The sequence below is a fragment of the Bos indicus genome, chromosome 19, assembly GCF_029378745.1.
Source record: "Bos indicus isolate NIAB-ARS_2022 breed Sahiwal x Tharparkar chromosome 19, NIAB-ARS_B.indTharparkar_mat_pri_1.0, whole genome shotgun sequence".
Taxonomy (NCBI): Eukaryota; Metazoa; Chordata; class Mammalia; order Artiodactyla; family Bovidae; genus Bos; species Bos indicus.
Window position 1 is genome coordinate 28,036,230 of NC_091778.1, and position 27,754 is coordinate 28,063,983.

The following is a 27,754-nucleotide window of genomic DNA, read 5'->3' on the forward strand; positions in this document are numbered from 1 at the left end:
AAACATGACTCAACTAGATGCAAGAACACTATGCTGAGTGAGAAAAAAAATAAGCCAGTCTCAAAAGGCCATATACTATTCATTCCATTTGTATAATATTCTAGAAATGACAAAATTACAGAGATGGAGAACAGATTTGTTGGTTGCCAAGGATCAGGGATGTTGAGGGGAGGAGGGAGAATGTGAAACCAGGAGGGATGCGTGCATGTGTGCTCAGTCATATCTGACTCTTTGTGATCAAATCTTAGCAATCTCCTGCATTGGCAGGTGGATTGTTTATACTACATCACCTGGGAAGCCCTGAAACTGGGAGACCTCTGGGATAAGGGAACAGTTATGTATCTCACTTGCAGTGGTGGTTACACAAATATACACATATGATGAAATAGTAGACAACTATATACACCTATTGTGCCAGTGTTAATTTCTGGGTTTTGATCTTGTACTATAGTTAACATTAAGGACCTCTTTGCAGTTTCCTGTGGACCTATAAATATTTAAAAATAAAAGGTTTTTAAAAACGAATGAACTAATGATACCCATAATAAAGTAGAAATCACAAAGAAATAATGTTGAGTGGATAAAGCCATATATATATGTGCATTTTAAAAATATGATTCCATTTATATAACTCTAGAATTCTAAAGAGAAATCTAATCTATAGTGACTGAAAGCAAACCAGTGGTTGCCTGGGGCTAAGGAGGTTGACAGGTGTGGGGCACAAAAGAACATTTTAGGTTAATAAAAATGTTCTATATATTTATGTGGTTACAGATAGAAGGTCAAAACTCATGGGAATTTACACTTAAAATGAATGCATTTTATTGTACCTAGCCATGAAATTAAAAGATGCTTACTCCTTGGAAGAAAAGTTATGACCAACCTAGATAGCATATTGAAAAGCAGAGACATTACTTTGCCAACAAAGGTCTGTCTAGTCAAGGCTATGGTTTTTCCTGTGGTCATGTATGGATGTGAGAGTTGGACTGTGAAGAAAGCTGAGTGCCAAAGAATTGATGCTTTTGAACTGTGGTGTTGGAGAAGACTCTTGAGAGTCCCTTGGACTGCAAGGAGATCCAACCAGTCCATTCTGAAGGAGATCAGCCCTGGGATTTCTTTGGAAGGAATGATGCTAAAGCTGAAACTCCAGTACTTTGGCCACCTCATGTGAGGAGTTGACTTATTGGAAAAGACCCTGATGCTGGGAGGGATTGTGGGCAGGAGGAAAAGGGGACAACAGAGGATGAGTTGGCTGGATGGTATTACTGACTTGATGGATGTGAGTTTGAGTGAACTCCGGGAGTTGGTGATGGACAGGGAGTCCTGGAGTGCTGGGATTCATGGGGTCGCAAGGAATCGGACACAACTGAGTGACTGGACTGAACTGAACTGAACTGAACTGAAACTATTCCTCACTAAAGCTGATTCCCTAGTAGCTCAGATGGTAAAGCGTCTGCCTACAATGTGGGAGACCTGGGTTCAATCCCTGGGTCGGGAAGATCTCCTGGAGAAGGAAATGGCAACCCACTCCAGTATTCTTGCCTGGAGAATCCCATGGATGGTAGAACCTGGTAGGCTATAGTCCATGGGGTCACAAAGAGTCGGACATAACTGAGCGACTTCACTTTCACTTTCAAATCTGGTTTAAGATCACAATAAAATGAAAAAAGATTATCAAATCAAAGAAAAAAGAAAATATTTTAATGTACAGTAAGATTAAATTTTGTTTTCATTATAAAATATGGCATTTTTTGGCCATTTGAGTATAAGATGGATGAGAAAGTCACATCCAATTGTAATACCCAATATTTACATAAAAGCCTTGCTAATACTGACACTTTGCATAGATTTTCCAGGTAATATTCGGACATTGTATACCCTCAGATCATCCTCAAAGACTGAGAGCTGAGCCTTCAAGGCACACGTGTTGATCAATTACTTCACTAGCTATGTATGGTGTAGGCCACCTGAAGCCAGAAAGTGACCACAGTTGCACAAATATAATGGAGGGGAAGCGATTTTTCAGTATAAGGATTTCTTGATATAATCCAGTCTGATTACAAGAGAGAGAGGGTGAGATCTAGCCACCGCCTGAAACAGTCAACTTAGTACACAGAAGTACAGAGTCACCACCATATAACCCCAGAGAGAACCCTCAATTTAAAACTTTTCTAAAAAACAGCAAATTATTGATGACAAAATCTCTACACTAACTTCACAGTTTTCCTGTACATCTAAAACTATTATAAAATTAAAGTTTACCTTTTAAAAAGAACTTATTCCTTTATAAAATAACCCACTGAGCTTTATATACAAATACTGTTGACACTGCAACCTGAGCAGGAGTTGTGACATTTTTGAAACATGAATCGGTAAAATCTTCATGACGTCACCGGCTTTAGGTGCTGCTTTTTGATGTTAGGTGGAGACCACAAAAGTGCTTGTGGGAAAACAGAAGAGGACACTCAATACACCTGTGAGCCCCTGGGAGATCTCAGATACCTATTCAGAACTACCAATGAGTGTCATTCTAATGAACACCCGCAAAACCTGGTTTCTGGGGATAAGATTTCTCAGGATAACTTGAAGGAGCCAACACAGCTTGACAGAGACTGTACTCCAAGACAGACAGGAGATAGATCTTCTGATTCCTGAACAAGGAGGGACTTGAGCTATCCTGGCAATGTGAATTTAAAATTGACCAATGTCCTTACTAGTCCTTGTTATGCTATATTGATGATGCTTATGATTATTTCATGTACTGTCAATTGTCTAACCTGTGTTGTCTCTGCCCAGGTCAACCAGCTACAACATGCAGTGCCAGTTCAACAAAGATATAAAACTACAGCCGACCACGGAAAATATCAAACACCCTTGAACACCGCTATAAGGACTCTGAGGCTTGAGACTAGCAAGAGGGGGAGGCCCAATACCCCTCGCCGCCCCAGTTCAGCAGGAAGTAGCCAGAAAGACCTCGACGCCCCTATTCCCAAAGAATTGGGCCTCCCATCTCTTGAGGGGGGAATGTTAGGTAGGTAGAATAGGGAAAAGGAGTCTAAAATGGCAGTGGCAAAAAGACAAGGAAGGTCCGAGGACCAGAGTGAAGACTTCAGGCAGAACAAACAGAACCAACAGCACTCCTGGCTAAGCCCAATTTGCATAGGGCAGGCCCAGGTGGAGGAAAAAAACATATAAAAGGAGGAGCCAAAGCGCTTTCTCAGGGACTCTCTCTCCCGCATGCATGCGCTCTATCTCTCTCTCTCTCTCTCACTCTCTCTCCCTCTCTCACTCTCTCTCCCTCCCTCCCCACACACTCCTCCACTCTCTTCTCTTCAAGTCTTGGATTCTCCTGCTATCTTCTAAATAAAATAGAGCTGTAACACTGATTTGCCTAAAAAAAAAAAAGTGCTCATGGATGCTTGCTCTAGAGTGGATTTGTGGAAGAGAGACTTAGAAAACTACACCCAAAATATACCCCCAACTATTGCTGCTGCTCATAAAAATGCTTTTAGATGCCAGGAACAATGGAAAAGATAACCAATACTACTATAAAACTCACATAAACTTGTTGACCAGTGGACAGCTGCTCTCTGCCTACTGATGAAAAGATCTGGAATAATAACTGTGAACAAATACAAATTGAATGAGAGAAGCCACATTAAGGAGACCTACTTTTTTCTTTACTGAAGTATGGTTCATTTACAATGTTATGTTAATTTCTGCTACACAGCAAAGTGATTCACTTATACATAAAATGTATTCATTTTCATTTTCTTTCCCATTAAGGTTTATCAGAGGATACTGAATATAGTTCCCTGTGCTATGCAGTAGGGCAGTGTTGTTTATCCATCCTATAAATACTAGCTTGCTTCTAACCCCAAACTCCTAGTCATTCCCTCTCCCACCCCTACTCTTGGCAGCCACAAGCCTATTCTCTATGTCTGTGAGTCTATTTCTGTTTCATAGATACTCTCATTCGTAAGGAGACTTACTTTAAAGTAGCTCATCCGGCCAGCTGGTGGACAGAACTGTCCTGCCACCCCTCCGAACCTAGGCAGGTAGGCACTGGGACAAAACCCACCCCTCAAAAAAAAAAAATACCTACCACAGTTGTTCAGAAGAAAAAAAAAAAAAAAAAAAACACCCAGAATTTCTACTGCCAATTATATATAAGAGGAAAGAGGAAATATTAAATAGTGACTCAAAGTGAAAATATAAGGCCAGTCACTGGGCAGTCCTCCCATACCCAAATGCAAGGCCTTTCAAACTAACTGACTCACCCAGAAAGTTTTTAGAAACAGGAAAAAAGCCAGATGCCAGGTTCCCGCCCCTGAGAGGAGAAATTCCCAGCAATTAAGAAAAGAGTACCAGGACTTCCCTGGTGATCCAGTGGCTAAGACTCCAAGCTTCCACTGCAGGGGGCCTGGTTCGATCCCTGGTCAGGGAACTAGATCCCACTTGGCACAACTGTGAGTTTGCATGCCAAAATGAAGATCAAAGATCCTGTGCACCACAACTAAAGACCTGGCACAGCCAAATAAATAAATAAAAATAAATATTTAAAAAGGAAGAGTACAACTTGGAAAAGGACCCTAGAAAGAGAGTGAGAAATCCATATCCAAACCCACTTATACATATTCTAGGCTGCCTGGAGAGAATGGCGCTCACAGGCTAACATCATGTTTTAAGTCACTATCTCTTAAACTCAGATCACAGGTGCCCAGGTGCTCCAGCCTCCAGACTGTCACTGCCCTACACTTCACATTATTAGCATTCTTTGTATCCATGTATCAGAAAGTCAATTCAAAGTGGCTTTTAAAAAAGGAAAAGACGTTGATTGATTCCTGTAATCTGAAAAGCCAGGAGCAACCTGACCTCAAATGTGACTGAATCATGGGGTTCAAACAATACCATCAGGACTCAGTCTCTCCCTCCATGATTCAGCTTTGCTTTCCTTGACGTTGGCTGTATTCTGTCAGGTTTTTTTTAAGTGGAGGCCACTGCCGTCAACAGGGCTATAGTCTGCAAGTTTGGGAGCCACCATGGAAACACAGAGACTTCATTTTTCCCATTTCCATCCAAGTCCCAGAAGCAAGCATCTTTGGCTCTGATTAGCCCAGCCTGGGTCATGTGTCCACTTCTTAAGCAATCACTGCCCAGGAGGATATGTTACTGTCATTGACTGGTGTTCAATGGGTCACTTATTAATAGACAAGGATCAAAATCATTAGGCAACCTGAGATTCACCAACAACCCACATCTGAGTAAGGGCAACGACAGTCAACACACACACAACACCCAGGCCTCTCTGGCAGACTGAGCAGTCTTTCAGAGTTTGTTCTCCTCAAGATAATAATAACAAGCATTATACTTTAAAAAACTTCCCTGAGGAGTCTGGAATTATTATGAGCTAATATATGTAAAAAGCACTTACAAGAATGTCTGACCCAATGTAAATACTACAGAACTGTTAATTATCATCATGGAAGAAGGATCCTAGAGAAGGAAAAATATAATAACAAGCAGGGTGGAGGTATAGAACAGTTTAAATACTGAAAGGAGGGACTTCCCGGTGGTCCAGCAGTTGAGACTTCACACTTTCATTGTAGGGAGCATGGGTTTGATCCCTGGTTGGAGAACTAAGATCCTGCATGCCACGGAATGGTGTGGCCAAAAGAAAAAACTGAAAGGAGTGTGACCTAATTTTGTAACAAACTGGTAAAGCAGGATATATTGGTTAAACTACTTTTTGCTTCTTTGATCCAGAGTTTGCCACAAGATTGTTTTAAAATACCTTTTCAGTCATCTCTACAAGGGGATTTGGGAGTGAATAAATACTCAATACTGATTACAAGATGGTAGACTGATAGATGCTGGAGTCCACCCTCCTACAGCAAACTCTACCCATAATGGAAATGAATCTGAAAAAAAAAAAACGTACACACACACACCTAGATCACGCTGCTGTACACCTGAAACTAACACAACATTGTACATCAACTAAAGTTCAATTAAAAAAATAAAAGAATAAATAAAATAATGGATGATTTTTTTAAAAAGTCAAATGGCTCCAGGGTATGTGTGGAGCAATCAGCTCAGGTCCCCAGAAAGGCTCAGAAATTAGAGTTCCAATGATCCCTGAAGACAGGGGTGCATGTTAAGACTGAACACAGTAAGATTGACTGAAAATCTGTATGAAAAGCAAACAAACAGCCTCCATTAATCCCTGGGTTAATGAGCTGGGGCTCAAGTTCATCAGAGAGAAATTTCTGGTGCCACAAATGATCGCAAAAAAATTTCAGAATACATGGAGATAGATAATATTAAGTCTTTCAACTGATCCTGTCTTTATTTAAAATTTTGATATTTTGTTGGCTGTTAATTTTTTGCACTAATTTTGATTTTTTTCAAATATTGCATTAAAATACTATTTACCTTGATTACCGGGTTTTGAGACACCCAAGCTAAGTGCCTCACTTGCCTCTCTCTAGTCCTCACCTAGGTTACTGCCTTTTCAAACCTTTAGTACAAATCTGTTACAAGGAACAGCTTTGGGTTAGTGATCACTTGTAAACATGGTCCAACACAGGGTGGAGCAGAGATTCATCAGCAGTAGACAAGACATGAAAATCATCCGTGTGATTAAGAAATCTGGGCCTTTCCTGGTAGCTCAGTGGTAAAGAATCCACCTGCCAATGCAGGAGACATAGGTTCAGTCCTCAGTCTGGGAAGATCCCACATGCTGAGGAGCAACAAGTCCTGCGTGCCACAACTACTGAGCAAGCTCGTGCTCGAGAGCCCGGGAGCTGCAACTACTGAGCCCAGGTGCTGCAAACACTGAAGCCCACATATTCTACAGCCCATGTTTTGCAACAAGAGAAGCTACTGCAAAGAGAAACTGGTGTGCTGCAACTAGAGAAAAGCCCGTGCAGCAATGAAGACCCAGCACAGCCAAAAATAAATAAATAAGATTATTTTTTTAAAAAAGAAATTTGAATACGTAGAATTAGAACAAAGAGTTTAGGCTGGTTTCGGGTATTGGCAGGGATCCCAGAGAAGGGGTGGAATTTCTGTGTTCTCTATACCCTCTGATGAACCCCACAACTCATTTGTCCCTTAATCTTTGTCTCTCCAAGATGGAGTGACAAGCCTGAGATGCCACAGGTCTGGGCTTGCAGTTCAGTCCTGAGAAGAGAGTCCAAGGGTTTGAGACTGGATCCCTGAGGAACAGAGATAAGCAGTGGGGGCTGGAGAAAGGCCCAGGATTAACCTTACAACATCTTTACAGAAATGCTGAGAAGAACCAGTGTCAGAACAAGTAAATCCAAGTAGTTTCAAGATGTCAATCTAGTGGAAAGGGATTCTGAGAGGCCTTTATTGATACAAGGTTTACATAAAATGCTAATTGGTAACATAAAAGTGTGGGTCCCTCCCTGTTCTACCAGTGATGCTGGGGAGATAAGGATGAGGGAGGGGCTCACATCAGCCTCTGCCAGACAGAGTCTCACGATAATGTTCTGGATTCTTTGATTTTTTTTTGCATCAGCAACCAAGCAGTGAGTACTGCTAGGGAAATCACACCCCAAGCCATGTTTCTCTACCTTTTTTCTGTGATTGCCCCCTTACAAAGCCTTTACCGTCCTGTATCTGCTTATGTATGTGGCCCTTTGAAGGGCCATAAGCCATTATAGAATTGATGATGTTGTGGCTCCACCCATGAGAATGCATGGCCTGTAGCCAGTTTCTCCCCACACTTTCTGGATTTTATATCCCCCTCAGGGTCTTCCCCTCATCACTTACACTCTTGTTCCTCCACATCTCAACCTTTCCACCCACCACCAGCCACCGCCCCCTCTCTGTTCCCTGACTGGCCCTCTTTCTTTCTTTCAAGAAATTCTGGTTTAATTGAAATGGGGTATAAATGACAGGCTTGCAGTACACTGTTAGGTTTAGAATTTTAGATGATCTACTTAAAAAAAAATTTAAGGGTAATACATTGTAAATAAGTTTTATTTTTATTTTAGTTTTTGGCTATGTGGCATGAGGGATTTAGTGCCCTGACCAGGGATGGAACCCATGCCCCATGAAATGGAAGCATGGAGTCTTAACCAATGGACCACCAGGGAAGCCCCCAGCCTTATTTCTTGAAGGGCATGCTACACTCTGATCTGCATTCTGATCTGCATTCCTTCTGTCTACTGAACCTGTTCTCCATAATATCACAAATGAACTCCAAGCCCCCGGACCAACATATACTCTTCTACCCAGCAATCTCCATGTCAAAGAAACCTTACCAGCATGTGCCTAGAAGATAGCAAAACTGGACACAATGTTTCACCACAACTCTTTCTAACCAGCCGGATTTTAAATGGTTGTGAATATTGAGTAACATTGGTCTGCCCAATCCCTAGTGGTCCTAATTTAAGACTCCCTTGGAACAATAGGACTTGTCTCCGCTGTGTACAAACCTGTGGACTCTCTCAAGCCTCTCCAGGGTACAACTTGCAACTTTTAATCATCATAAACATTAAGAACAGCCCCTTTCAAGCAGTCAGAAATCCCTGACTTAGGCTCCTCCCTGAATAATTCAGTTAATGTCTTCTCTAGTGGGTTCTTCTGCCTGACAAAAAAAGACACTTAATTTTGTTGACTGTTTTAATCTATTCATTTTATTTTGTTCTTGTTTTTTTATTTGGTGGTCTTTCACCCTTTGTAACTTTTCTCGAACTTTAACCCATAGAAATAAAGCCACCAAGTATATAAGGATATAAATACAAACATGCTCTCTGTAACATTCATCATATGTCTAAAAAGTGTAAACTGAATGATCACTGACAGAGGAATGGTTAAAACCAACGTGGAGCACCATGCAGCTATTAAAGAAAAAGCCCAAGGAGTTCCCTGGTTGTCCAGTGGTTAGGATTACATACTTCCACTGCAGCGGGGTATGCGTTCAATCCCTGGTCAGGGAATTCAGATCCCACGTGCCAATGGCCTGGCCAAAAAAGAATGAGTCCAAGGTATAAGTACTGAACCACAGAGATGTCCATGAGACAGAGCTCTTAAATGAGGAAGAAGTATACAGTATGGCACAGATTTGTCAAACAACAAAAACCCCAGCCACTCCTAGAAGTGTACTCATGATTGAAGATGATTCTATGCAACCCACAGAAACCTGAGCAGACTCTCTTTGGGCTTGATTTGGGGATACTTGCTGGGATCAAGGCAGCAGAGGTGGTGGGGACAGGTGGCAAGGGGCCAAGAATCTGCCAGCTTTCTTCTCTCTGAATGGACATAGCTCCCTGGGAGAAAACCTTCTTTGACTCTCCTCTGAGCCTTGAGTATCCCCTCACCAGCACCCGTTTGAGGTCCCACAAAGGCTCTTCTCTCTTAGCCCCATCCCAATACTCCCTTTGTAGGCAGAGCTGGTGGATGGGGACGAGGGGGCAAATATGCCTCAAGTACCAAGACTCTACCTGGAAGAAAAGAGATTGAGACTGAATTCTTTTTCACATTGTTTGATATGAATGAAGTTCTCTCTGAAAGTTGAGATGGTTCCAACAGAGATCCACCGGCAGGAAAGAACCCTAAAGTTCTCCAAAGGGAAGCCCCTGTGAGCAAAGTCATCTGGTCAAATGACCAGGCTCAGCATCAAGACTCAAGGTTTAAGGGGCTGAGGCTGGACATGGCCCTGACCCTGCCCCTGGCACCACAGTCACTCTGGGAGACCCTGTGTGAGCTAAGAGCTGGGAAGCCCAAGTGTGGGTCACTCTTATGGCCTGTGTAGCAGGCCCATGCAGCACTAGAAATGACCCATCAGATGGTGCAGGAACAACGTTTCCCTAGTGCCACCAGTGAACAAGAACAGAAGTGAGTAACATACTCAGAGAGGGGGGGCGGGTGCTGGGCTTCCTGCACACTGGGGAGGGGTACTCAAATTACTAACTGGAAAAATATGTGATATAAAGTCTACCCTCAAATCAGAGCCTATGTTTAGTTTAAACTTAAATAGTTTATAATGCTGTGTTTGTATGTCCAATTTGTCCTCAAGGAATAAACACAAACTTCTGTAGTCCTGTGCCAAATATGGGCTCCAAACACTCATGGAGTGGGGACAGTGGGGTGACCCTCTAGCCAACTGAAGTCTAAGCCACACTGGTACAGGAGAAAAGAAGGGGATGAAATTGCTCTTGTGTTCAAAACACTTAAACAAGACTTTTTGGCTATGAAATGCAAGGTCCACCTCCCTCGCCCACAGTCCCTGGGGAAGTATCTAGTGAGAGAAGCTTTGATCAAGAAGCTAAATTATCCTGCAAAGAGAGGTGGTAGAAAAGTGAGACAGAAAACAGGGCCCTGGGGATCTGGAAGAAGAGGAGAGTCCAGCTTTGGGGTGCACATACGGGCTTCCCTACTGCAAAAGCCAGCCCCTGGTCCTTCCTGTGGTAAACAGAAGAACAAATGGTAACTGTAAGGACCAGTAAATGTTTTAAAATAAGAAGCTTAATTCTCTCTGTTGAAAATAAGAGACTTCTTCCAACCCTTTCTTTTCTTTTACTATTTATTTATTTGGCTGCGTCGGGTCTTAGTTGAGGCACAGGCAAATTTTCAACCTTCGTTGCTGCATGTGGGCTGTTCAGCTGCAGCATGAGACCTCTTAGCTGTGGCATGTGGGGTCTAGTTCCTTGACCAGGGATGGAACCCGGACTCCCTGCATTGGGAGTGTGGAGTCGTAGCCACTGGACTCTCCAGGGAAGTATCTCCAATCCCTTCCTTAGAGCATTAATATTAGAAAAGACAGAGAAGTTCTTTCTCTGTCTCTTTGAAATGTATGGGAATCTTTTTAGAAGCTAAACCAGCTTCTTGCAGCTTTATGACCCAGGAATGTCTCTCTCTCAAGGCCCTGGCAGTAATCTCTTTGAAATGGAAAAATCAGGACAGAGAGCACCCCCACCTCCCAGTTTCTGTGAGAGGATAGGACCCTAACTGAGGTGAGCACCTTGCTCCGAGATGCAAAACTACTTCCTGTCATAAAGATATGAGGATGTTGGTTTTCCTGTGATTAACCCTACTAATAACACCAAGGATCACCAATCACCAGGTAAAGTTAGGATGAACGGTGTGTGACAAATGGTGTTCTCAAGCCTCTTACTTGAGAACTAGTTACTGTTTATCTTGAGAACATGTGTAAAGGCTGCATCTGTTTGGCACTATAACAGGATGGGATTACTTTATCTTTACAATCTCTTAGCAGATGGCCTGTGACGCACATCACATTCTGGTAATGCTTATTCAAGTATAAAACTATTTTCTTTTCTCCACTGCCTTTGTGGAGAGCTTTTCCTGGGTTGGGAAATCTTGTTTTTCATTATATTTCCCAATATAATGCATGAGCTGAAAAAGAAAAAAAGAATAAGTGAGAAGGTTTTGAGGAGTAAGACCTCTAAATGGAAAGGATGTGGGAAAATAATATGGGGTGAGGAGAGGCAGAGAAAGTTCTAGAAACACTGATGCTGACATTCAATTGAAAACTGTTTCCAGAATGTAAGTAATAGAATAGCAATGAATACATATGGAGACTACTGCCAGGTATTGTTCTGTTTTAAACATTAACTTATTAGCATATGTAGTAGCTTGGATTATCCATCCCCACCCCCACCCTGCCTCTGAGTATGCTCCAGCAGGCAGAAAAGGTGTCACAGAACAGCAGAGAAGCAGGCTGGAGTATGGACTAGTCTTGGAAGCATCACGCAAACTTTCTTTTTAGGTAAAAGTGACACTTGAAGGTCACGTGTGGAAAGGCCAGGTTCAGCTACTACAAAAGATGGGGAACGTGAGCCACACTATTTGGATATTACAGGATACCCCAAACTGGAGGAAACTGGGAGCCAGCAGACACCAGCCCCGAGCACTGAGGATGCAGTAGGCGGGAGTGGGCCCAGAAGATAAGAAGGGGAAGGGCACCCAGTAAGGATCAGACACTTCTGTAAGGTCTGGAGGCTGGAAGGCAGGACTGGAATCCCTCTCATGCCCACCAAAGACCAACATGTTGAGTCATTTTTGAGGGTCTGGCTCAAGAAAGCAGGTTTACCTTGCCCTGGCCTAGCCCAGGCTGTCAAGCACGTCCACTGTGAGCCAAATGCTTATAAAGACTAGGGCCAAGAAGACTTGGGTAGGGACCAGCAAGAGGCTTCCTGGGTGGGTGCTAAAGCCTGAGCCCTGAATCATCCTCCTGCTCCCTGGTTCCCCAGTTTCTGGCCCTGAGTGCCACAAACGACCAGGAGATAGTGGGGGTGGGGGTGTGTGCTCAAAGTGGGATAAAGACAAGGGGGAAAATGAAAAAAGTAGAAAGTCATGACTAATAAGAACTTTACACCTGAGTTTTTTAGGAGAAAATTGGATTCTTGTGGGGAAAGCAAGCACCAGGGTCAGTGCTGCTGCTGCTAAGTCACTTTAGTCGTGTCCGACTCTGTGCGACCCCATAGATGGCAGCCCACCAGGCTCCCCCGTCCCTGGGATTCTCCAGGCAAGAATGCTGGAGTGGGTTGCCATTTCCTTCTCCAATGCATGAAAGTGAAAAGTGAAAGTGACGTCGCTCAGTCCTGTTCGACCCTCAGCGACCCCACGGACTGCAGCCTTCCAGGCTCCTCTGTCCATGGGATTTTCCAGGCAAGAGTACTGGAGTGGGGTGCCATTGCCTTCTCCGCCAGGGTCAGTGAGGCCAGAATAAAAATGTACCTGGAACATATAGAAGAGAAAGAGGCTGTATTCATTCTGGAGGGACAAAGTCCATGGGAATCGGCCAAGGATGCTGGGTCCCTAAGTGGCTCCACATCGCACCTTCACACCTGGGTCCCTAACATTCTCTGCACCCACTATGAAGACAGGACAAAAGGAAGCTCTCACCGCCCTGCCTCAGTTAGGCCTCCCTCAGTATCTGAAGGGGTTGGCACGTGGCGCTAGCGGTAAAAAACCCATCTGCCAATGCAGGAAACATAAAGTGATGCGGGTTGGATCCCTGGGTCCGGAAGCCCCCCTGGAGAAGAAAATGGCAACCCGCTTCAGTATTCTTGCCTGGAGAATCCCTGGGACAGAGGAGCCTGGTGGGACACGACTGAAGCGACTTAACATGCATAGCATGCAGTATCTGATGTGTATGTGTTTGTGGGGGGGGTGTCCTAACCCAGCCATGTTTGACACGAGGTTGGGGGTGGGGTGAGGAGCAAGTCTCTCAGCTGTTACTTTTCCAAGTTTTAGGCAACCTGGGGAAACTCTGGTCATTTATTGAAGGACTGCGCTCAAATCAGGTAGCAATCAGAAACTGAAGACTGACTGGGCTGCACTGGGTCCAGAGAAGCCCACTCTCCAGGAATGTCCCAGCGCAGCCACCCAGGTCGACCTTCCAGGGCTCGGCCCAAGGTCTTCCCCAGGTCCCAGCCCACAAATGCAGGGACTTTCTCCTCCGTTTGGAAGACTGACACACTCCCTCTTCCTTCAAGCTCCCCAAAAGTCCCGGCGACCTCGGGGAGTGTCCTCGTCCTGCTCCCTTCAACCCCGAGGCCCCTGACCTCCTCGGGAGGAGAAACTCGGGCACATCCGTCCTCTCGGCTTCCCCAGGCCGGGGCCCCTTTATCTCCCTCGCAGCTGCGCTCGGGCCGGGAGGCGCGGCTCTTCCCCACAGCCGGCTCTTCGGCGGCTCGCAGGTTCGGGCTAGTCTGGGGCGGAGACTGGGAACGCCTGAATGTGGTGAGGAGGGCGGGGACATGGGCCCATCTTTAAAGGCCCGGGACCGGCCCTGAGGCTCCTCGACACCTGCCGGCGGCCCCGGGCGGCCTCGAGAAGCGCGCACGGACCCGGCTCCCCTCGCTTCAGCAGCCGGGGTGGCCATGGGCCGCTACCGCATCCTCGTGGCCACCGGGGCCTCGCTCTTCGCCGGCTCGCACAACCGCGTGCAGCTGTGGCTGGTCGGGGCGCGCGGGGAAACGGAGCTGGAGCTGCAGCTGCGGCCGGCGCGGGGCCAGGTCAGCGGGCGAGCTGGGACGCGGGAGGCCGGCGAGGGGGCGGGATAGGGGGCGAAACGACGGCAGGACCATGTCCTCTGGGGCTTTCAGGTGTTGGGCCGCCGGTGCCTGGGCGGAGAGGATCGGGAGCCAGGGTCCAGGCAGGGTGCACACCCTTCTCCCTCCCCGACGGCCCTGGTCCTCACAGTTTCCAACTCCTTCAAGTGACCCGTGCCAGTGTCAGTATAGGATCTGAAGTCAAGCGGGATGCTCCTAGTAAGGAGGGCGCGGGGGGAGCTCAGTTAAATGACCGATTGAGGTGCTGATGCTAGGACATCAATTCAAGACACTGCGGGCCACGCGCCGGGCTCCCTCATTCTGCCGGTGCGATAGGGGTGAGACCCACCGCGCAAGCGTCCGGAGGCAGAACGAGGAATGCTGTATTTAGAGGCCTGGCCAACCGAGGCTACACAAAGGTCCCCTCCTCTCTTATCTCCACCGCATTACTTACCCCCCACCCACCCCGGCAAAACGGCCTTTCCTGGAACCCTGCTACTGTCTCTGGGTTCTGGTCCCACAGAAGGAGGAGTTTGAACACGAAGTTCCGGAGGACCTGGGGCCGTTGCAGTTCGTGAAGTTGCGCAAACACCACTCCCTGGTGGAGGACGCGTGGTTCTGCGACCGCATCACGGTGCGGGGCCCTGGAGCCTGCGAGGAGGCCGCGTTCCCGTGCTACCGCTGGGTGCAGGGTGACGGCGTGCTGTGCCTGCCAGAGGCCACCGGTGAGGGGCAGTGTCGGAAGGAGGGGTGCACGGTCCTGGAGAACAGATGGGAAAGGGTGGGATGGGGAGCTGAGGAAGGTCAGAGGGCCTTGAGGAAAGTGAGCGTTCAGCAAGTGTGGAGAAGGCAGGACACTGCAAAGTTATAAAATGCCAAATTTATACACAGGAAAAAAAAGGCTGCAAGTGGAGCTGGACAGGGACATAAGTTCAGGTGTAGATCCCACCCTCCAAGAAGATGAGGGCAGGGGATGGGAGTCGCAGCAATGATGGAAAACAGAAGTGCCGAAGTAAAAGCAGAAAGGAGATCTGTATGGGATGAAGAACAAGTTGGGGCAGGGCAAGTACATGTAGCATGTGGAATAGTGGATGGAGGCGACCCTGAGAGGAGACAGCTATGGGAAATAATAAACAATGTGACTTGGAGAGCTGGTTTGGTTGGAAAAACATGGAAGCAAACCATGAGGGACAGGGTGCACACTGACAGCGGGTGGGGGTGAATGAGGACAGCCAATACAGAATCTATTACCATGGGAAATAGTAAGAGAGATGATCACAGAGGAAAATGCAGGCCAGGGCAAGTAAGGATAGAAAGACATCACTTTGACACCGGTGAGTAAATATGCAGCTAAGAGCAGGAACAAGGTGATAATAGACTCTGAGGGTCTCAACAGAGTGAAATCAGAGAAAGAAAGCAAAGAGCTGTTCCTCGTAGCTTTCCAAAGACGGCTGAGGTGTGGTAGGTGAGGTTCAGCACATATGAAATTAACCAAGGCAATATACAGAAGAAAACAGGTAAGGGCATATGGGTGACTAAGACTTAACCCCCCGCCTTTTTTTTTTTTGGCTACACTGCTCAGCATGTGGGATTTTAGTTCCTCAACCAGGGATTGAACCTGTGCCCCCTGCAATGGACTTGCAGAGTCTTAACCACTGGACTGCAAGGGATTCACAAGACTTTATCACCTTAATTACAGTGATTTTTCCAACAATAGATACTGATGAAATAGGATCAAGTGGGGAAAGGCGAGTTAATGGACAAGAAAAGATGTCAAACGTGAGGCTGTCTCAAGGCAAGAGATGAGGGTTGAGATTAACAAAACCCAGAGTACACAGTTGGCAATGACAAAGTAAATGTGTCTCAGAAATCAATGGAGTGATGCAAGGCCAGAGATAAAAGCAACAGAGCAGGGCCCATGACTGCTGAAAGGAAGATGAAGACAAGCGGGGGAGAGCCCAGGACCACAAAGACTGTGGCCAATTGTCTTAACATCTCCACAGCCCGCCTGGCAGGAAACAATGCATTGGACGTGTTCCAGAGACATCGAGAGAAGGAGCTGAAAGAAAGACATAAGATATACCGGTGACCACCCACCCACAGGGCCTCTCAGTGGTATCCCCCTTCCCTGACCCCACCCCCACTACTGACCTGGGCACCCTTCCTGAAGCCTTGTCCCCATTTCCTAGCTGGGCCACCTGGAAGGAAGGGTTACCTCTGACAATAGCTGCAGGCTCTGAAGACGATCTACCTGCAAATATGAGATTCCACGAGGAGAAGAGGCTGGACTTTGAGTGGACACTGAAGGCGGGGTGAGAACAGGCTTGGAATTCAGAGTGGCGAAAGGGCCGGGAGGTCTAAAAAATGGTGGTAGATGGTGAGGGGCTCAGGGATGGGCAAGTGGGTTCATGCCCTGATTCCTGTTCTAGGGCTCTGGAGATGGTCCTCAAACGTGTTTACACCCTCCTGAGCTCCTGGACCAGTCTGGAGGATTTTGATCTCATCTTCTGGGGCCAGAAGAGCCCCCTGGCTGGTCAGTGGTTCCCCATGTCTCTATAACCTGTTGATGGCCTCTCTTGATGTCCCGACCTTCACACTCCACAGTCCCTCATAAGTGTTTCACAGATGAGACTATATTGTGCTGGGTCATTTCTCAGAGGCCTCAAGATTAAAAGATAGGGACTGGATATGGGGTGGTCACATGCCTACATTGCTGGGGTAGGGCCTGGAGGAGGGACATCCCGACCGTGTAAACCTCCTCCTCCACTCCACTCCATCCTGACCTCACAGAGAAGGTTCACCAGTGCTGGCGGGACGATGAGTTGTTTGGCTACCAGTTTCTCAATGGCGCCAACCCCATGCTGTTGAGACGCTGCACCTCTCTGCCCTCCCGGCTGGTGCTGCCCTCGGGGATGGAGGAGCTACGGGCCCAGCTGGAGAGAGAACTCCAGGTATCCCTCCCACCCTGTGCTTTCTCACCTTGGCAGTGCAGCCAGAAGTGGTGAAGGGGAAGGACCAAAGATGAGTTGAGGAAGGGAGGCTGTGGTAACACTTGGTCCAGACTCCAGTGCTGGAAAAAACTAGAGGTGATACAGTATGTAGGGAAAACTCTGAGGAGCTCCCAGCATGGAGGAGAAACAGAATGGAGCCCCAGGGCACAGACAGGGCCAGTGGTGTTACAAGGGACAATGTCGTCTCCTGGTTGACATCAGTGCCCTGGACACCAGTGTCCAAAGGGAGGAAGAAAGATGGAAAATGTGCCATCAGGGGGGTAGAACTGTGGGGAACTGTGGAGGTTACTTGGGTTTGGAGGAGGTGAGCTGCAATATGAGGATGATGAGCAAGGCCAGATGTGAGCATGTCATGGGCATGTGTGCACTGGACTGGGCAGCAGTGCTGGCAGGGCAGCCTCTGCGGATTCCTTGACACAGGAGGTGAGTTTTGGAGGAGTGAAAGAGCGTTTGCTGAGCTGGTGACAGCTGAACACAGGGAGCAGATCACTGCAGGATGGTGGGGTAGGGGCCTGGCCATCTGGACAAGAGGCCAGTGTGCACACTGGACTGGGCAGACCCGTTCTGAAACCGGACCTGCACAAGACATCTACCTTCATTAGGCTGTTTGTCACTTAAAATGAGAGGAATCAGGCCAGATGCTCTGGTTCTGCCAATAAGACTCCGTAACTGACACAGGATGATGGCAAGAATCAAGATAAATGTCTTGAAATGTCTTCCCCCTTTGCCCCTGCCCTCTTGGGTTAGACTTTAAACTCAAAGGATGGATACATTCCTCCTTTCCCCAGAACGGTTCCCTGTTTGAGGCTGATTTCATCCTCCTGGACGGAATTCCAGCCAATGTGATCCGAGGAGAGAAGCAGTACCTGGCTGCCCCCCTCGTCATGCTCAAGATGGACCCCAGTGGGAAGCTGCTACCCATGGTCATCCAGGTGAGGTGCCCCAGGCACCCCCTCCCAACTCTGCTGCTGTTCACCTCCACCTCTGCACCTGATGACCCAGCCCCCTGGTTCTTGGCTCCCAAGCTCCATCCTCACACAGTGAGACCTGTCCTCATGTCACTCTGCTTACAGCCCGGTTTTTCCTGACTCACCCAACTGGAAGGACTTGTTCAAGAGTCATAATGGCCTTTTGGAGTTCTCATCCTATACCCAGTGGTTCTTGAACTGCAGTGTGCCTCAGAATGACCTAGAGGACTTGTTAAAACACAGTTTGCTGGGTCCCAGCCTGAGACTTTCTGATACAGTCCATCTGGGATGGGGACCGAGAATTTGCTTTTCTAAATTCCAAAGTGACGTGGATGCTTCAAGACTGGGAACACATTTTAAGAGTCACTAATTAATCCCTCAGTCCACTCTCTTTTCTCCCACTGTTCTCAATAGTCAGTTTAACAAACCCTGTCAATTATCTCATACACCCAGCTTCCCCTTCCATCCCCCACCATAACTCAGACCCCCATCACATTTCTCCCAAACCACCATCAGGACCTCCTCACTGGACTCCCTGCTTCAGACCCCCTGCATTCACCCTGAAGACCATGATGAGTGCATGGTGCCACAGCAGTGAGAGGCAGGGTGGAAGGGGCCTCATTCTTCCTCCTCCTAATCCTCTAGATTACAACCTCCTGGATGGCAAAAATCGTACTTACTCATCTGTTTCCCCAAGATGGCTGACCATAAGGTCACACATAAAGTGGGAATTAAATGAAGGCTTAATTTCTTTTTCCCAGATCCAGCCTCCCAGCCCCATCTCCCCGACCCCCCCATTGTTCCTGCCCTCGGATCCTCCACTTGCCTGGCTCCTGGCAAAGACCTGGGTCCGAAATTCAGATTTCCAACTGCATCAGCTCCAATACCATCTGCTCAACACCCATCTGCTGGCTGAGGTCATCGCTGTGGCCACCATGAGGTGCCTCCCAGGGCTGCACCCTGTCTTCAAGGTACCACCTCTACCCTCCACGTCCTACTTCATTCAGACCCCAAAGAAAGGAAAGAGGCCAATATCATATGATACTGCATGTGTGCATGCTAAGTTGCTTCAGTCATTTCTGACTCTTTGCAGCCCTATAGAATGTAGCCCGCCAGGCTCCTCTGTCCATGGGATTCTCCAGGCAAGAATACTGGAGTGGGTTGCCATGCCCTCCTCTGGGGGATTTTCCTGAACCAGGGATCGAACCAGGACTTTTACACCTCCTGCACTGGCAGGCAGGTTCTTTATCACTAGCACCACCTGGGAAGCCTCATCATATATTATAGCAGCAAAAAAATTTTATCACTTTGTAAAAGATGGGAGAACAGAAGAAAGAAAGACTGTATCAATATTTTGAGACTTGTGTTTTAATTGAGTCACTTAACATTTCTTCAGGACATATTACAAAGGAACCCTCTGAGATTCTCAGATCTGACAATCTAGCAATGGGCCCAGAGTATAGCCAGAATATTGCCAGTAAAACAAAAGCCTTGTTCTTGCCTTAGTAGACTTATGATTTAGCCAGAAAGTTCTTATGGGCACCACGGTGGTGCCCATAAGAACTACCCAGAGAACAATACCTGGACCTAGAATTTGAAGTCACGAGACAGCTGGTAAACACTAGAATACTGATAGAGAACGTTCCACCCCAATTGAGAGTGCTAAGTAGGAACAGAGCAAGAGGCGAGGAGAGTGGCCTAACAGGGTGCTTATCCCAGCCCAGGAGAAAAATGGAGAAAGACATGTGTTGGCAAGGTGGTGACAGAATTAAAAAAAAAAAAAAAAAATCAAGGACTTCCCTGGCCATCCACTGGTTAAGACACCACACTTCCAATGCAGGGGGTACAAGTTCGATCCCTGGTCTGGGAATTAAGATCCCACATGCCACATGGCTCAGCTAAAAAAAATAATAATCATCAGACTTGGGGAAGGGAAGCAACAGTAGCTGCAGCAAGCCTGGGTATCAGAGCACAGACAGAAAAGTCAGAGGTCTAAGCTTCTACAACACTCAGGAGCCTAAGGGTGGTTGTGGGAGACTGATCTAGAAATCCTGTAATTTTATAAAAGAGTGAGCTCAGCATCTACTGCTCAGCTGACAGCAGCAACATAAGGCTCATGCTTGCTTAAAAATGTCCTCAAAATCTTGATGACATTTTAGATATAGAGAACAAGGCAAAAGGGACAAAACTGCATATGAACATATGCATATGAAACAAGTATATGAACCAGAGCAATTGTCAGAAACAGGAAAGCCAGGAAAGAAGCCAGCTGGGAAGCGAAGATGAGATTGTTTGAGGTTCATGGAATCAGAAGTGTTGGCAGGACACACAGGTGAGGACCTTGCAGGGAGAAGGACTGAACTGTACTTCAGCCGGGGGCCTGCCAGGTCCTTTAAAGCCTGGCCAGCAGTAGCTGTGGCCTCTCGGGAGGCTGGGGTGGCACCGACAAGACGGAGTCCAGTGTGATGAGCAGAATCTTGGATTTTACTCATCTCATGGTGCTCCTACACCACTATCTTCTGCTCACCTTGGATAGGCTAAGCCTCTTTTCACACTGAAAATATCCCCCCTTTACGAGTTGAGCCCTGTGCCCACCTGTCTCCACTCCCAGAGCAACATCATGTCAAAGAGCTGCACTGTTATCAGCACACAGAGGAGAGCCAAGCTGGCCAATGTCCCAGAGGTGATCTGTGCAGGCTCTGGATTCAGACTGCCAAGGCCTGAATCCTGAGTCCTAACCTTTGTACAGGTGTGAGCTCAGTGTCCTCATGTCTAAAAGGAGACAAAAGGAACACCATGGTGGGGCTGCTAAAGGATAAAATGACCTAATAGCATGACACAGGCTAAAAGCTAGAAAAAAATTAGTTCTTGCAATTTTTATTATTATTACCTTTTTTGGAGGGGCTGTGCTGGGTCTTCATTGCTGTGCACAGGCTCCCTCTAGTTGTGGTGAGTGGGGGCTACTTTCTAGTTACGGTGCGTGGGCTTCTCACTGCAGTGGCTTCTCTTGTTGTGGAGGACGGGCTCTAGGGCAAGTGGGCTTCAGCAGCTGCAGCTTATGGGCTCTAGAGCTCAGGCTCAGTAGTTGGCATATGGCTTAGTTGTCCCCCTGGCATGTAGGATCTTAGTTCTTGGACCAGGGATCAAACCAGTGTCCCCTGAATCGGCAGGCGGATTGTTAGCCACAGGACCATCGAGGAGGTCCCGATTATTATTAAGAATTGTTTGTCCTCAGGCTTCTCCTCTCAAGTGGATGTTGGGCTTTCTATGACACTCAGCAACTTTCATGAACTTTCTGAAGTTTCAGTCCAGTGTGAGCTGCTTTGGCCTTCTGACCCCATAGTTCTCTCTGGCTCATTCTGAAGTCTCCAGCAACAACTACTTAGATAAATATCAACCCTTTGTGAAATCTGTACATAAACTGGGTGGAAATGAAAACAAAAAGGTCTGAGATAAAAAGAAATGCATGGAAGATCAGATGGCCTTTTTTAATAGCTAAGGAAAAGCTATTTCTTGAAAAGCTTGCAAAATAGAGGGAGTCTAACTGCCTAATTTGGGGTGGGAGGAGATTTGATGACAGCCTCTCTGCCCTGGTGGCTCAGCTGGGAAAGAATCCGCCTGCAATGCAGGAGACCTGGGTTCGATCCCTGGGTTGGGAAGATCCCGTGGAGAAGGGAACAGCGACCCACTCCAGTATTCAGGCCTGGAGAATTCCATGGACTGTATAGACCGTGAGGTTGCAAAGAGTCAGAAATGACTGAGTGACTTTCATTTCACCTCTGCTGCTTACACAGGTGGCACAGTATGGCTCCTCCTCACTGAAGGTACCCAACTCTACCCCTCAAAACCTGACAATGAAGCACCCAGGGGATGGAGGTGTGACTTTGGAAATAAGTAGAGAGACTAATTTAAGCTGTGAGGATGACAGAGTATAAAAGCAAATCAGCCGTGGAGTAGGAAATGGCAACCCACTCCAGTATTCTTGCCTGGAAAATCCCATGGACAGAGGAGCCAGGTGGGCTATGGTCCATGGGGTCGAAAAGAGTTAGACATGACTAAGTGACTGAGCACATCAGCACATACTATGATTTAAAATGGTTGTTTTCTTTTGTATTCCTACCAGAAGAGTCTGGGACTTCCAATGCTTCCATATCCTTACCAATATGTTTAGTCTCTTTAAACTTTTGACCTTTTTAATAAATGTGTAGTATTAAAAAAAAAAAGCAAATTAGGGACCCTGGTGGTCCAGTGGTTAAGACTCCATGCTTACAATGCAGGGGCTGCAGGTTTGATCCCTGGTCAGGGAACTAAGATCCCACATGCCACACAGCCAAAGAGGGGAAGAAAAAAAGTAAAAGCAAATCAAAAGGGGCTGATTCTCAAAGGCCACCTACACTCCAGGTGGAAATCATCAAGATAAATAACAGCTGCTATTCAAGGGCATCACTCATGTAAGCATCACTGTAGCCTCCTGAGACAAAAGGCAAAAGACCCTATAATCAGCTGCTGTTATCACATGAGGATAGGAGGTGAGAAAGGTCAACACTTAGAGGCTCCTGTACCTTGGACAAATATAAAATGACTGCTGAAGTGAAACCCAGGTCAGTGTGGCTGGAGAGAATGACGACTCACAGAGGTGACAAGATCATAAGATGGTGTGATCATGGAAACAGGAAGAGACCAGCCTGTCAAGGGAGGAAAGCGTCAATAGAAGAGAAGGCCATCATGCTGCCTACAAGGAAGGACCTGAGCATGTCCCCCATAATCGACCCCCTCTATTCTCCCCCTTCCCAGCTCCTGATGCCACACATCCGCTACACGATGGAAATCAACACCAGGGCACGGACTCAGCTCATCTCAGACGGAGGCATATTTGATAAAGTGAGTGGGGCTGCATCACTGTCTGACTTTCTACCATCTCTTGCCACTTTCAAGATCCCAGACCAACCTGGATGAATGTCCTGACCCTTAAACCTATGAGCCCTTTATATCCATGTCTCTAAAATGTGAAAATGCCACATCTGAAAACCCTTTATATACTGTGCACTGGCTTCTTCCTCAAGGCCTTGCATCTCTCTTGTCCCAGGCAGTGAGCACCGGTGGAGGGGGCCATGTGCACTTGCTCCGCCGGGCCCTGGCTCAGCTGACCTACCGCTCCCTCTGTCCTCTTGATGATCTGGCTGATCGCCGCCTGCTGGGAACCCCGGGTGCTCTCTACGCCTGTGATGCTTTACGGCTCTGGGAAATCACTGCCCGGTGGGTGAGGGAGAAGCCAAGAAATGAGTCGGTGCGGGGGTGAGGTGGGGAGAAGGCGAGTGGGGCTCTGGTCCCAAGGTCAGCATGGGGCAGAAGGAACATGAAAACAAGAAGGTCCAGGCAGGAAAAGCAGAGGAAGGGATCCTGGGGAGAGATGAGGAAGCGTGAGGAGTCAGTGGGTGGGGTCTGAGGAGCAGACTGGGGACAGAGAGCATAGATTGGGAAAGCTGTGGATGCAAAGACTGAGGGATCTGGACAAATCAGCAGTTTTGTTAGAAAGAAAGGCTTTCAACAATGTCTGGGAATGCCTAGAACTAAGGACCCATGTGTCCTTCCTCTCTAGGCTAGTTTGTAGAAACAGCTAGGAGTGACCCAAAAGGCAGGCCTAGAAGACTCTATACCCAGACACAGCAACAGTAAGCTGGCCAGAGACCATGGAAAAGTGTAGAGGTCAGAAGCCAGAGCCTTCTCCTCTTAAGGAGCTCACCTCCCTTCTCCCCGGGGCAGGTATGTGGAGGGGATTGTCCACCTCTTCTACCATGGAGACGACGTTGTAAAAGGGGACCCTGAGCTGCAGGCCTGGTGTCGGGAGATCACTGAGGTGGGGCTGCGCCAGGCCCAGGAGCGAGGTGAGATCCCTCCCAGAGATGGGAGCTCCTCAGACACTCTGCCCAGAGCAGAGTCTGAGTTCAGAACCCCGCCCGCTCATCACACCCCCTGCCCTCCACACTTCAAACACCTGAATACCATTTCCACCTCCTAAGACTCAGGACAATTCCCAATGCCCAAGGATCGGCCTCCTCAGAGACCCTGGCCATCATCCTTCACTTTCACCCCCTCCCCTAACTTGCCACAGCATGGCACCCCCCAGGAACAGTGGGGGATCTTCCCAAGCCCTGCTGGGGCTCACGTTCTCTCCTCGTGGCTGTCTATTCCTTCCTGAGGACATAAATGGGAACAGTTGTCCACCAAAGTCCATGATGACCCCTTCTGTTTTCCCTCTTCTTCTCCTGCCTCCCACTGTCCAGCACACACAGAGAAAGTCCAGGCCAACTGCACAATGACCACAGTGCAAGGTCATTTCTAGATGTAAACACAACGCTCTACAGGCTTTGTATCAACCCTGAAGTCAGTGCCCCCTTGAGGCTCATGTCGCTTTGGCTGATCCAGCCTCCCCCACAATCAAGTCACTGCCTTTAGCACCCCTACTGGCATTCTATCCTCTGGGGAAGAAGCAGCCTTTCTTGGCTCTTCCTGGCTTCCTCCTCCTCTAACACACACAGGCCAGCATGGCCTGCTCCAAATCCTCCTTCCGTCCCTGTCCCTCACATTTCACACTAACATCTCTGCCTCTGTGAGGTAACTACAGATATTTACTGGGAAGCTGCTATGGCCAGCCTCTGGGGGTGCTGTGAGCACTAGCCTGACACTCGCCCTCAAGAGGGAGTGTCCCTCTGGAGCATCAGTGGCTGCACCACCCCCCTTCCAGGGGTGGTGGGTCCCTTCCAGGACCAAACTTTCTCTAGTACATCTGAGTCTGTCCCCTGGGCTCCACAGGCTCCCGGGAGACCCCCTCCTCCTCTCCTTGGCCATCTTTTCCCCACCCAGCATCTACATTTGGAAAATGAAAATAAACATCCACATGTCAACTTTAGCCTCCAATAAGTGCTTCTCATTCTCTTTTCATCCACTCTCCCTCAATTCTCACAGCTCACCTTTGCCTCATTTTCTCAGAAGACTTTTTAGAAAAAAATGTGCTAAAATAAAAACAAACCTGAGATTAGCAGTTAGGAACCCAAGTTCAAGGTCAGCCTCTGCCTTTTCCCAATTACCACAGTCCTGTTGTTTGTTTAGCCGCTCAGTCGTGTCCAACTCTTATGAGATGGCCCAGACTGTAGCTCACCAGGCTCCTCTGTCCATGGGATTTCCCAGGCAAGGATACTGGAGTGGGTTGACATTTCCTTCACCATGGGATCTTCCCCACCCAGTGAACTGAACCCATGAACCCACACCTGCATCAGCAGGTGGATTCTTTATCACTGAGCCACCAGGAAAGCTCTACAAGCAGTTTAATCTCTTTTGTCTTTGATTTTTTTTTAATCTATAAAAAGGGAGTGATTACATTTGTTCACCTTAACTGACAGGATTACTGGGTCTCTGAGCCCCACCTCCACCATAAATTGAGTGGCTTGAACATAATCTTTGCAGAAAGCCTCTCTTGCCTGTGACATTGTAAATCTATAACTTTGCTTATCTTTCATATTATAAATTAGACACCTGCAATTCCGTCTGCAAACAGAAGGAAACATCCCTAAATTCTCAACCACTTTTTGAGGCAAAGGGTTTCTGATCACTCAAACCTTTTCAGCTCCCCCGCCACCCTTCCAAAATAATAATAATTGCTTATTGGAAGACTTGTTCCATACCAGGTGATTAACTCATTTATAAAATAGGTATCACTCACATTTTACAGGTCAAGAAATTGAGGTTCAGAGAGGTTAAGTAACCCAACTGTACTACTTGAGTCTGAGTTGAAGCCCATGTCTGATGCAAATATATTTGAATAAATGAACTAAACAAACATCCATCAATTCTAAAATCTAGACATCTGAAGACATCGGCCTTTATTTCTCTCCTCTCAGACTGCAGCCTCTAAATCCTGCTCCTTTTCTGCCCAGGCTTCCCTGTCTCCTTCCAGTCCCAGAATCAACTCTGCCATTTCCTTACCATGTGTGTCTTCACGTGCACTGCTCAGCATGGGGCCATCAACCAGGGCCAGGTATGGAGTGCTGAAAGCCCAGACCCCTGAAGGCAAGTGTTTGGACTTGGGATGCCCATGGGAGAGATGGGGGTTCAAACCCTAAGTACTAGGATCCTAGGGTTGCAGTTTCTTCCCCCAGCTGGACTGGTATGCCTGGGTCCCTAATGCCCCTTGCACAATGCGGATGCCCCCACCCACCACTAAGGAAGATGTGACAATGGCCACAGTGATGGGCTCACTACCTGATGTCCGACAAGCCTGTCTTCAAATGGCCATCACATGGCATCTGGGTCGCCGTCAGCCAGACATGGTAAGAGAGGACTCTGGGGAAATGGAAATGACAGTTGGAAGGGAACAGCAGAGTAGGGCAAGGCTCTAGGTGTCTCTGCCTTTGAACTCAAAACTGACTAGATCCTTTGTTCTTTCTTAGGTGCCTCTGGGGCATCACAAAGAAAAGTATTTCTCAGACCCCAAGGCCAAATCTGTACTAAACCAATTCCAAACAGATCTGGAAAACTTGGAAAGGGAAATTACAGCCCGCAATGAGCAACTTGACCTGCCCTATGAATACCTAAAGCCCAGCCACATAGAGAACAGCGTCACTATTTGAGCTCTAGGGCGCCCCCCATAGGCAGACAGCAGATCAGCTCTGGGAATGACAATTCCATCTTGAGTTTCAGTTCAGTTCAGTTCAGTTCAGTCCCTCAGTCGTGTCCGACTCTTGGCGACCCGTGAATTGCGGCACGCCAGGCCTCCCTGTCCATCACCAACTCCCGGAGTTCACTCAAACTCAAGTCCATCAAGTCGGTGATGCCATCCAGCCATCTCATCCTCTGTCATCCCCTTCTCCTCCTGTCCGCAATCCCTCCCAGCATCAGAGTCTTTTCCAATGAGTCAACTCTGTGTTGCTATTCAGTTGCTAAGTCGCATCTGACACTTTGCAACCCCCAGGACTGTAGCACACCACGCTTCTCTGTCCTCCATTATCTCCCAGAGTATGCTCAAATTCATCCTGCTGCTGAGGTTATTTCCTTTCCCAATTAAACCACCTACATCTGTATCCTATGAGCCCAAGGGCCTTTGCAGGCGTGCACGCTGAGTCACTCAGTCATGTTCAGCTCTTATGTGACCCCCATGGACTGTAGCCCACCAGGCAAGAATACTGGAGTGGGTCACCATTTCCTATTCCAGGGGATCTTTTCAATACAGGGATCAAACCTGTGTCTCCTGCATGGGCAGTTGGATTCTTTACCATTGCACCACCTGGGAAGCCCCTAAGGAAAGGGTCTGATAATATGTTAGGCTTTGGAGGCCACACTGACTCTTGTCACAGCTATTCAACACTCCTGTTGTAGCACAAAAGCAGCCACAGGCAATGTGTAAATGAATGTGACTATGTTCCAATAAAACTTTATTTATGGACAGTGAAATATGAACTTCTTGTGTCACAGAATATTCTCTGTTCAGTTTAGTAACCATTTTAAAATGCAAAAAACACAACAACAAAACCCTGTGGATTTTCGCCCTCAGGGGCAGTACCTGCACCAGGGTGCCCCTGAAGCAGCCTGAGGCACTGACCTTATCTGAGAAACATCCAGAGAATGTTGGGGGGTTGGGGGAGGTGGTAAGGGAGGGAGGGTGGGGAAGATTTCTTGGAGAAATCGACCACCTCAATTCATCCTCCTTTCCCAGAAGCTTGACTTC

General features: G+C 47.4%; 1 protein-coding gene and 2 long non-coding RNA genes across 10 annotated transcripts in view; 1 reads left to right on the top strand and 2 right to left on the bottom strand.

Annotated features, from left to right (window-relative positions):
- Positions 1 to 27,754, bottom strand: part of LOC109574012 (uncharacterized) — a 148,911-nt gene that overhangs the window by 112,570 nt on the left and 8,587 nt on the right. For 6 of the 7 annotated variants that reach the window (XR_011561969.1, XR_002183026.2, XR_002183025.2 and 3 more), the window contains one exon: positions 26,293 to 26,373. The exons of the other annotated variant lie outside the window; for it this stretch is intronic. This is a non-coding gene — a long non-coding RNA (uncharacterized lncRNA). The remainder of the gene's footprint in view (positions 1 to 26,292; positions 26,374 to 27,754) is intronic. 7 annotated transcript variants of the gene reach the window in all.
- On the top strand, positions 13,827 to 27,486 carry ALOX12 (arachidonate 12-lipoxygenase, 12S type). Of its 2 annotated transcripts, XM_019981678.2 has the most exons (14): positions 13,827 to 14,018; positions 14,578 to 14,779; positions 16,058 to 16,139; positions 16,244 to 16,366; positions 16,484 to 16,587; positions 16,845 to 17,005; positions 17,854 to 17,997; positions 18,795 to 19,004; positions 22,828 to 22,914; positions 23,120 to 23,289; positions 23,797 to 23,918; positions 25,968 to 26,068; positions 26,190 to 26,360; positions 26,481 to 27,486. In XM_019981678.2, the coding sequence occupies exons 1-14, from the start codon at positions 13,884 to 13,886 to the stop codon at positions 26,658 to 26,660; spliced, it is 1,992 nt and encodes a 663-aa protein (XP_019837237.1). In that variant the 5' UTR covers positions 13,827 to 13,883; the 3' UTR covers positions 26,661 to 27,486. The 2 variants fall into 2 exon arrangements, with proteins under 2 accessions (XP_019837237.1, XP_019837238.1); XM_019981679.2 differs by lacking the exon at positions 26,190 to 26,360.
- Positions 14,920 to 16,300, bottom strand: LOC139177531 (uncharacterized). The gene is made up of 2 exons (XR_011561973.1): positions 16,206 to 16,300; positions 14,920 to 16,113 (listed from the first exon to the last, which is right to left on the bottom strand). It is a non-coding gene; the product is annotated as an uncharacterized lncRNA (long non-coding RNA).

Coding starts and splice junctions, on each gene's coding strand:
- ALOX12 (XM_019981678.2), top strand. CDS start 13,884: ATGGGCCGCTACCGCATCCTCGTGGCCACCGGGGCCTCGCTCTTCGCC. Junction 17,998..18,794: donor TGCTACCCATGGTCATCCAG/GTGAGGTGCCCC, acceptor TCTTTTTCCCAG/ATCCAGCCTCCCAGCCCCAT. Junction 23,290..23,796: donor CTCTGGGAAATCACTGCCCG/GTGGGTGAGGGA, acceptor TCCCCGGGGCAG/GTATGTGGAGGGGATTGTCC.